The sequence below is a fragment of the Orycteropus afer genome, unplaced genomic scaffold (assembly GCF_000298275.1).
Source record: "Orycteropus afer afer isolate SDZICR_OR568_19922 unplaced genomic scaffold, OryAfe1.0 scaffold00001, whole genome shotgun sequence".
In the NCBI taxonomy this organism is placed as follows: Eukaryota; Metazoa; Chordata; class Mammalia; order Tubulidentata; family Orycteropodidae; genus Orycteropus; species Orycteropus afer.
Window position 1 is genome coordinate 9,745,729 of NW_006921588.1, and position 11,162 is coordinate 9,756,890.

Sequence of the window (11,162 nt, forward strand, 5' to 3'; positions counted from 1 at the left end):
GTTGTTGTTGTTGTTATGTGCCGTTGAGTCAAACCCGACTCATAGCGACCCCTCCTTGGGTTTCCGAGGCAGTATCACTACGGAAGTAGGACTGCCCAACCTTCCTTCCGAGGAGTGGCTGGTGGGTTTGAACCGCCAGCCATCTGGTTAGCAGGCAAGTGAAGTGTCTTAGCCACTATGCTACCAGAGCTCCCACATATACTTGTATATCTTCCAAAAATAAAAGCTCAGAGCCCCTTATCTTTATTTTCCAATAATTCAAAGAATAATCCAATAGAAAATAGCAGCAAATACCTTGCTACATAATTCTCCCTAATGATAAATACCACAGCAACTCAATTCAAGAAAAGGACATACTATTTGAGTTTTTGGTTTTTTCTTTTCCGCCTCACCGTGCTTCTTGTTCACTACTTCTTCCAGTTTTTTCTCATCCCAATTATCCATGGTATCTAAATAAATAGGTATGAACATTAAATACTAAAATTTTATTTACAGTTCCCAATACATTACATATATCCTTCAACAGACCGGAATGATGTATTGTAAGATTAATGACCTAACACATTTTTCTTTAAAACACCAAAGGTAGGGCTAAGCAATGTTGAGTTTATTCATATGAGCTTCTTAAGTAGTTCAGGCATCTGGGGAGATAGTACTGGAGGAAAGAGTGACAGACAAATCAAAAGAAATCAACTGATTTTTAACAGACTTAAGGTGATAAATTTAGATTCTATGATAAACTAATTAATATTCTTTAAATCACATTACTACTAAGACTGAAATGTTTTCCAAGCTATTACATATTTTAACAAATCAAAAGTAATAGTCATTTATTTTTAAGCATAGGGTAAAAAAATATACCTTTTTCAAGTTCTTCATCTCTTGCGTCAATGTAAACACTTCGCTTTTCGCATTTTCTCTCCAGAGTCAAGTCATGAGAGAACTTACACTTATCTCCTTTAGTACACTGTCCTTGCTTGAAGAATGCACACACCACGGACTTGGGATCTGCACCTATGTGAAATGATATACGGTATTTGGTATTGTAATCTATAGGAAAGTCTCAGAATAAGTTTTTTAAGTAAGAAGGAAAAACTAATAAATAAAAACTTCCCTTCTCCCTCACCAAAAAACAGTAGAGATAAGTACTTAAAATTCTTCTAAGTATAGCCTGTGTCTGGGATACAATTACTTTTCGTTAACTTGTTATTTTCTATTCACTGATGTGAGAGGAAAAATATTACTTAGAGGTGATTAGTAGGGCATTTCTTTAAAGTACTTTCTTAGTATCTTTTTTTTTTTTTGTTCTCCCTTCTATTCAGAGTAAAAGAGAGGGCAGGTAGTAGAAAACAAAACAAAACAAACGTAGATTTTAACATAGCCACTTGGGAAGTCTGTGTCAAAGAGAAATAAAAATGGAAGTACATTGCCAAAAGTTTGGGCTTATAGCCAACACAACTATAGCTTTGCCTTGCTGACCACCGTACAGAAAGAACCGTTAAACCAAACCAAACACACTGCCGTCCAGTCAGACCCGACTCATAGCGACCCCTCCTTGGGTTTCTGAGGTGGTATCTCTACAGAAGTAGATTGCACCACCTTCCTTCCGAGGAGTAGTGGTGGGTTTGAACCGCCAGCCTTCTGGTTAGCAATCAGATGCCTTAGGCACTACGTCAGCAGAGCTGGCTGAAAGAACTATTAGGCTGTCTAAATCTGTAATTTCGCTTTAAATGTGAAGGGCAAATGGCTGTGACACAGCTGTGCATAGATAAGCATTAGACACAATTAACTGGCTTATAATCTGAACAAAATATAAGAACAAATGATCAGTTTTTAACCCAAATTACATTTGATAAAAATACCTGAGTTTTAAAGTTTACCTTTACTTATTTTTTGAGCAGCAACTACAGGTTTGAACAGTTCATTTAGCTCCTGCAATTCTTTCTTCTTATCATCTTTCTTCAATTTCTTTTCAGCTTCACTTTGTGCTACCTATAATATTCCCAGGTTTAAAATGTAAATTTTATTTCAAATAATAAGACTGTTCTCCCTATACACTCATATATGTATCACTAACATAACAAAGACACTTGGGAATTTATATATATATATATATATATATATATAAATGTATATATAGTACAGGTATCTTAACATCATTGTTATGATGGCCTTCCAGTGTATATTAAGTGTTGTACTTAAACAATTAACCAAAACTGCTAAACCTAGTGAGTTCCGGTAAGATGGCAGAATAGGCAGAAGGATTGCACAGACCCTCTTCCCTCTTCAACAAAGAAAAGGGGAACCAATTAACACAGACACAGAAGATAATCCTGGACCCCTGAGCTTTGAAGGGAAGGATATGGAAGTGGACTAAACTCCAACCAGCACAAGAATTTGCGTGAAAATACCAAAAAAGGAGACATATAGAGCTGTGGTCTGGCAGTGATCCTGACGGCTTGGATATCACCGAGTGGTGATAGGACCTAAGAATTAACCTAAAAATCAGCCCTGCTAGCCAGGGACTGCATGGAGGCTGGGAAATAGTAGCAGCGAAGAGAAAGGTAGGTGGAGCTGTGGACTTTTGCCTGTCTGGAGGATGCAGCCATTGTGAATGTTTATAAGCAGCTTGACCATTTTGGATATTCAAAGTGACAGCATTCTCCCAGATTCCAAGGACTTAAGAACAGGCTCCATTTGCTGGGAACCACAAAGACATCCCAGACACACGGACTACTGAAAAAGTGCAACATTCCCCTTGTTACTCTTATATCTCACAACCTCTTGGTGAATGGAGGTGCAGCCATCCCTCACTCCCACCCACCTTCTAGGCTGGCAGGAATTCCATCCAAGCTGTGTGCTTGGATGGAGCCTAGGTGCCCTGTCCAGATTTTTTTTTTTCAGTTTGTTTGTTTTTGTCTGTTCTAAAACTACTACTACTACTATTTTTATTATTACTTTTGTCCTTTTTATTATCATTCTTTATTCTTCCCTTCCCAGGTTCTAGTTTTCAGTTTTTATTCTTTGCCCTGTTGCTGGTTCCAATTTTTTTTTCTTTTCTTTCTTGTGGGTAACCCCATTCCTTGTTTTTCTTTTTGTGTTTTTCCCATTTTTTTCTTCATTATTCTCCTTCTCTACATTTTTTCTCTCATTGGCCTCTGCCCAGATATTGTGGTGTTTTTTGTTTCATTTTTTTCCCTTTTCTCTCTTTGGTTACTGTTCCTGTGCGATTACACAGTGTGTTTTTTGTCCATTTGCTTTTACTTTTTTGATGGTTATTCAATTGCTATTTTTGTCTGAGTGGGAGACAGCAACAGTCCCCATATGACACAACTACACCCACACCTCCTGCAGCTTCACTTACTGAGTGAGAGTCACTACCTCCTGCTCCACCAACAAGCCAATGATAAATAACCACCAAGAAGAGCCAAAATCACACTTAGCAGCTCTTTACAAACAGTTAACAGAGATCTAAATACAATAACGCCACGATGTCTTGGAGACAACAGACCATCACAGTCCATGCAAAGAAGCAAGATAAGGTGGTAGAAACAAGGGAGCAGGATACAGACCCAGAACACATCCCTGAGGAAAAACCAGCATTGAAACTCCCTGATAAAGAATTTGAAAGAACTGTATTTAGGTATCTTCAAAGAATTGAGAGACAGATCAAGGAAAACATAGACAAATCCCTAGAAGAATTTTAGAAGAAAATACAAGAAACAAAATAACAAAATAAATTAAAAATTAGAAATGATTCAAAATCTACAGATAGAAATTCAGGAGACTAATACTAAATTGTCAGAAATACATAACACATTGAAAGGGCAAAGGAGTAGAACTGATGCAATGGAAGACAGAATTAATGAGATTGAAGACAAATACCTGACGACTTTTTTGGAAAGGGATCAATCAGAAAAAAAATCAAAACAAAATGAAGAAAACCTAAGGATCATGTGGGATACCATCAAAAGGAATAACATACGTGTCACTGGAATTCCAGAACAGGAAGAGGAAAATAAAACCACTGAGAAAATTGTCCAAGATTTGTTGGAAGAGAACTTCCCTGATATGATGAAAGATGAGAACATATCCATTCAGGAAGTCCAACAAACCCCAAACAGGATAGACTACAAAAGAAAATCACCAAGGCATATCATCATCAAACTCATCAAAACCAAAGACAAGGAAAGAGTCCTGAAAGCAGAATGGGAAAAACAAAAAGTTACTTACAAAGGACCACCAGTAAGAATAAGGTCTGATTTCTCAGCAGAACCCATGCAGGAATAGAAGGGACATTCCTTAACATTATAAAGAGCATTTATGCAAAACCAACATTCTTCTCAATGGACAGAGACTGGAACCATTCCCCTTGCAAACAGGAACAGGAACTAGACAAGGATGCCCTCAATTACCACTTCTATTCAACATTGTATTGGAAGTCTTAGCCAGGGCAATAAGGCAAGAAAGGGAAATCAAAGGCATTCAAATTGCTAAAGAAGAAGTCAAACTATCCTTATTTGCTAATGATATGATCCTATACCTAGAAAACCCAAGACTCAGTCAAAAATCTACTGTAACTAATTGAGAGATTTAGCATCGTGGAAGGATACAAGATCAACATCCAAAAATCAGTTGGATTCCTCTACACCAGCAGAGATTGCTGACAAAGAAATAAGAAAATCAGTACAATAGCTACCAAAAAAAAACACCAAAAACCTGGGAATAAATTACCAGGGACACAAAAGACCTGTACAAAGAAAATTATAAAAAAACTACTTCAAGAAACCAAAAGAGATCTACATAAATGGAAGAACATACCATGCTTGTGGATAGGAAGATTGAACACTGTGAAAATGTCAATTCTACCCAAAGCAATCTAAATATTCAATACAATCCCAATCCAGATCCCATCAACATTTTTTAAGGATACGGAAAAACCAATCACTAACTTTATATGGAAAGGAAAAAGAGACCCTGGATAAGAAAAGCACTACTGAAGAAGAAGAACAAAGTAGGAGGTCTCACACAGCCAGATCTCAAAACCTACTATATAGCCACAGTAGTCAAAACTGCCTGGTATTGGTAAATGACAGACACATAGACCAATGAACAGAATTGAGAACCCAGAAATAGATCCATCAACCTATGGTCAGCTGATTTTTGACAAAGAGCCTAAATCCATTAAATGGGGAAGAGAATGTTTCTTTAATAAATGATGCCAGCAAAACTGGAGATCCATTTGCAGAAATATGAAATGAGATCTGTACCTCACACCATATACAAAAAGTAACTCCAGATGGATCAAAGACTTAAATGTGAAATCTAAAACTATAGAGTGCCTCAAGGAAAAACTAGGGGCAAATTTAGGGGCCCTAATATATGACATTAATAGACTATAAAGCATAACCCAAAATACACAAACATCAGAAGAGAAACCAGATGAATGGGACGTTCTAAAAATTAAATTTTTGTTTCCAAGGACTTCTCCAAAAGAGTTAAAAGAGAATCTATAGATTGTTGTTTGTTGTTGTTACTTGCCATCGAGTCGGCCCCGACTCATAGCGACCCCTCCTTGGGTTTCCGAGGCATCATCACTACGGAAATAGGAATGCCCAACCTTCCTTCCGAGGAGTGGCTGGTAGGTTTGAACCGTCAGCCTTCTGGTTAGCAGTCCAGTGCCTTAGGCACTATGCTACCAGAGCTCCTAAACAATCTATAGATTGGGAAAGAATATTCAGCAATGACATATCTGACAAGGGACTTATTTCTAAAATTTACAGAAAACTCCAACACTTCAATAATAAAAAGACAATCCAATTAAAAAATGGGCAGAAGACATGAATAGACACTTCACCAAGGAGGATATTCAGGTAGCTAACAAACATATGAAGAAATGTTCACGATCATTAGCCATTGTTGTTGTTGTTGTTATGTGCTGTCGAGTCATACCTGACTCATAGCGACCCCTCCCTGGGTTTCCGAGGCAGTATCACTACGGAAGTAGGATTGCCCAACCTTCCTTCCGAGGAGTGGCCGGTGGGTTTGAACCGCCAGTCGTCTGGTTAGCAGGCAAGCGTCTTAGCCATTATGCTACCAGAGCTCCCCATTAGCCATTAGAGATACGCAAATGAAAACAACAATGACATACCATCTTGCCCCAGCACTAGCAGCAAAGTTCAATAAGACAGAAAATAACAAATGCTGGAAAGGATGCAGAGAGATTGGGACTCTCATACACTGCTGGTGGGACTGTGGAAAGCAGTATGGCGATTCCTTAAAAAGCTGGAAATAAAAATACCATTTGATCCAACCATTCCATTACCAGGTATATATCCTAAAAAGTGAGAGCCATGACAACAACATATGCACACCCATGTTCATCGCAGCACTAGTTACAATACCAAAAAGTTGGAAACAACCTAGGTGTCCATCAACTGAGGAATGGATAATCAAACTACGGTACATACACACAATGGAATACTATGCAACCTTAAAGAATAATGTAGAATCTGCAAAACACCGCATCATGTGGATGAACTTGGAGGACATTATGCTGAGTGAAATAAGTCAATCACAGAAGGACAAATATAGTATTAGTCCGTTATTGTAAAAGTCAATGAATGGTGTATATATGGAAGGAAATTTTCTTTGTTGGTTACCAGGGGTGGAAGAATAGGGTAGACAGGTTACTGTTAGATAGGTAGAGATAAAGTATTGATTTGGGTGAAGAGAAGGGCAATGTACCAAATGTGAGTGACCAACATGTGACACTGAGGAAGAAGAAGACAGAGAGAGGTATACGGGAGGTACAGACAACAAAGATGAATCCTTTTGCACACACAGTACTGCGTTGTCAGTGAAGGCAAACATGAGTATACGGGTGGATAGATGGGTGGACAGGCTGAACTATTAGGTACATCTATGTAGCAGGGATAGTTCAAACCCATCTGAGACTTCAGCCACTCCTTGGAAGGAAGGCTGGGCAATCTACTTCCGTAGCGATACTGCCTTGGAAACCCAAGGAGGGGTCGCTATGCGTCGGGTCTGACTCAACAGCACATAACAACAAAACAATGCAGCAAGGAGTGTACCCAAGACCATATATAGGGTTGGCAGACAATAGTTATACAAGTGTATTTTTATGTTTTCTATGAATTCCCAGGTGCACAGTAGAGCTGACAACGGACAAGGTTGTAGTCACTTCTTGGTCACAGCCAGCTACCCAGAGGGACCGAGGACTTGAAGCTGTGGGCTCAGGACCATAGTCACAGGGGACATCAAATTCAATTGGCATAATATACTCTACATAAAACATTGTTCCACCTCCTACTTTGGTGAGTAGCGACTGGGATCTTAAAAGCTTGCAAGCAGCCATCTAGATGCAATGATGGGTCTCTCCTTGTCTAGAGCAAAGAAGAATGAAGAAAACCAAAGATTCATGGAAACAATTACTCCTTGTGACTGGTACACCATGCGATCCTCAGCCTATGAGACCAGAAGAACTAGATGGTGCCCAGCTACCACTGTCAACCACTTGGAGGGGCATCTATGTAGGAGATCCTGGATAGAGAGGGAGAACAATGTGGAACAAAACTCAATATCATTTGGGGAAAAAAACACAGCGACCAGGTTTGCTGGTCTGATGGAGCCTGGTGGAACCACTGAGACTACAGTCCATAGCTGCCTTTCAGGTCCGGAATTTAACCCCCACCTGTGGCTTCTAGCCAAGCAAAAGACAGGCATATGAGCTGAACACGTACCTGAGATAGATACACTCCTTGGAGAGAACAATCATGGGAGAAAGAAGGGCTGTTTATGTAGAGGGAGACAGTTCAAGGGGCATGAGTGCACGGAGGGATGGACACAGGCAAGAGGTGGCTTTCGGGAGGAAGTGGGAGGGCAGCTGTTGTTTTGGGGTAAATTGTAGTCAATGTCATGAGACAACTAGTGTTTGAACTGAGGTATGGAAAGTGAACTTGCTCTGTAAACTTTCACCCAAATCACAATAAAAAAAAAAAATAAAAATAATCTGCTAAACCTGTATGACGTTTTTGCTGTTGTCTATAAATGGTACCATGCCTACTTAAACAAATACTTAAGTTTACTGCAAGAAGCATTTATTAAGCATTTACTACATGCCGAACATTTTTATCAAGTGGTACTCTATGGGATATCATTCCTGTAAAAACAACCTCCTCCCCAGAAATGTGTAGGTAAATTTTAAAGGACACAGTTGCAAACATCCTAAAATGTGCAGTTCCACACAATAAAGAATCGTACCACCCAAAATACCAATAATGCCCTTGTGGAAAAATGTTGGGCTATGTCAACGTGGGAGATCTGAAAAGAACAAAAATAAAACATGACGTATGATAAAGTTCCAAGAACATAAATGCCCAATAATTATTTAATAAGTTTCATCCTACATTTATATGTCAGGTCCTATGTTAGATGCCAGAGAACACAAAGATGAAAAGACAAATAAGCTTATTTTAAAGAAGCTAAGAATCTAGTGGGAAGACAGACATGTCAATAGCTCTAATATAATGTGCTAAGTGCTATTACTGAAACACATGGTGCTCTGGGAACAAAGAAGGCCTATGTGCCTAAGAAAATTAGATTGATACTTTACAGATGAGCCCTGGTGGGGAAGAAAAAGAATGTAGAAGAATATTTAAGAGGAAGACAATGCCAATGCAAAGGTATTGAGATCAGATGGAAAAAGGTATTAGAAAAATACCAATGAAGTTTGCATTGTATTTGTAGGTAAAAGGTACGACTAAAGGGTTTAAAGTAAGCTGGTAACATAAGGTTGTAATTTACAAAGATCAAAGATCAGATGGCAGCTTTGTGGAAGATGGACTGGAAAGAGTCTAAGAATGAAAGGCAGTAAAGTTAGGAGGTTACTACAATTGCTATAATCAAGAAAATACAAGAGCTCAAGACAGGCATTGGTAGTGAGCTATATAGAGAAAAAGGGAATGGAAGAGCTCGTTAGGAGGCAAAACTGGTAAGATTAAGTAACTGACTGAACATGAAGTCTAAGGGAGAGGGAGGGGTCTAATATTACCATGTGGATGGTTATAGTGCTGTTAAACAAGACAGGGAATACAGGAGGAACAGGTTTCAGAGTGGGAGGTAGAAATGCACTCAGTTTTAGACATACCAAGTATGAGATGCTTGCAGAGCATCTAGGGAGAGCTTTTTAAAAGGCAGCCGGACATAGATCTTGAGATGGATCAAGAAATGGACCTAGAGAGAAAGGTCTGATTGAGTTAGAGAGACCAAGTAACATCCAAAGAAATAGAAAACTAGGACCAAAAGTATCCATGGAAGAGGAAATATTAAGAAGGCAATGGCCAAATACCAGAGTTATTTAAAGACATCTCAAACCATGACTGTGATCATACTGTGGATGGTTAAAGAGGAAAAACTTAAAAAAATCCTTTGCTCAGTACTCCTTCCAAACATTTGTGGGCCCAGAGCAAGAGTAAAATGGAGGCCCAATATTATCATTTGCCTAAATATTCAAAGTTAGAAATCAAACTAATGTTAAATAAAATATGGTCTATATTCCTACTTGTCATATATGCCTTAATAATGACCTGGAAAGACAGGTTCAAATGTAGAATCCACAAGCTCCATTGAGTCCCATAATGGTAACTCTCATACACTTAGAACAACATGACAAACCACCCAAAAAAGAAAGGGCTATGAACAGACAAGTCACAGAGGAGCAAACCCAAACAGACAACAAGGCAAATGGAAAGATGCTCAAACTCAGCAGTAGTGAGGAAAGCAACGAGATATACCTTTATACTTCTCAGATTGGAAAATATTAAAAACAATTTTAGTACCTATTATGCACACATTGCAAATATAAATGTGAAGCATTACACCCTTTGTGGAAAGTGATCAGGCAATATTTATTAAAATTAGCAATCCATTTCCCCTTAACCTAGCAATTTTATTACTAGATAATTTATGCCAGAATGCAAACACATGTAAGAATACATGTACAAGGATTTCTTGTAGAATTGTTTTTAGTGTCAGAAAGTTGAAATAAAGAAATTACTTACAATAGTGAAAGGCAAGGATATAGTGCATCCATATTGTAGAATAATGTGCAGTCATTAAAATAAATCACAACTATACGAAATGGCTTAGAGAAATATCTAAGACACTGCTAAGTATCGATTATTCTTATCTGTAACAAATGATGTATAACATTACATCCGTAAGAAGAAAATACATAAAGATATAATTTAAATTATTTACCTGTCGTGGATTTTGTTGACCAAATTTAACTTGATGAGTAACAGCTTTGATAAACTTCTGCTGCTTTGCTCCTTTCTTGTTCTTCAGACCAAAAGTTTTGTCCTAAATGAGAAAAAGCATAAAAATATCTTAGCAATACATATTAACTTATTTCTAGGGACATCACTTTCATTTATTGATAAAAAATTGTTTCCTTGTGCCATACACCAAAAAAACCCAAACCAAATGCACTGCTGTCAAGTAGGATCCAACTCATAGCAACCCTTCCTTGGGTTTCTGAGGTGGTATCACTACAGAAGTAGATTGCTTAACCTTCCTTCGGAAGAGTGGCTGGTAGGTTTGAACCACCAGCCTTCTGGTTAGCAGTCAAACGCCTTAGGCATTATGCCACCAAAATACCAAAACATCAAATCAAGGCAATGTTGTTGTTGTTGTTAAGTGCTGTTGAGTCGTTTCCAACCCATAGCGGCCCCACGCACAGCAGAACGAAACACTGCCTGATCCCGTGCCAGCCCCACAATCCCTGCTATACTTGAGCCCATCACTGCAGCCACTGTATCAATCCATCTCCTTGAAGGCCTCCCCCCCTTTTGTCGACCCTCCACCCTACCAAGCATGACATCCTTCTCCAGGAATGGTCCCTTCTCACAACATGACCAAAATAGGTGAGACGAATTCTGGCCATTCTTGCTTCCAAGGAGCATTCTGGCTGCACTTCCTACAGGACAGATCTGTTAGTTCTTTTAGCAGTCCACGATACTTTCAGCATTCTTCGCCAGCACCACAACTCAAAAGCATCAACTCTTCTTCGGTCTTCCTTATTCGTTGTCCAGCTCTCACATGCATACCAGGCAATTGGAAATATCATGGCTTGTGTCAGG

The 11,162-nt window shown here is 38.8% G+C and overlaps 1 protein-coding gene across 1 annotated transcript in view; it reads right to left on the reverse strand.

Annotated features, from left to right (window-relative positions):
- ZC3H15 (zinc finger CCCH-type containing 15) overlaps nucleotides 1-11,162 on the reverse strand; it is a 36,298-nt gene that overhangs the window by 6,901 nt on the left and 18,235 nt on the right. Inside the window, exons 2-5 of the mRNA XM_042780647.1 lie at nucleotides 10,282-10,383; nucleotides 1,881-1,992; nucleotides 862-1,014; nucleotides 358-449 (exon numbers count right to left, since the gene is read on the reverse strand). Of these exons, the coding sequence (XP_042636581.1) occupies nucleotides 358-449; nucleotides 862-1,014; nucleotides 1,881-1,992; nucleotides 10,282-10,383 (459 nt within the window). The remainder of the gene's footprint in view (nucleotides 1-357; nucleotides 450-861; nucleotides 1,015-1,880; nucleotides 1,993-10,281; nucleotides 10,384-11,162) is intronic.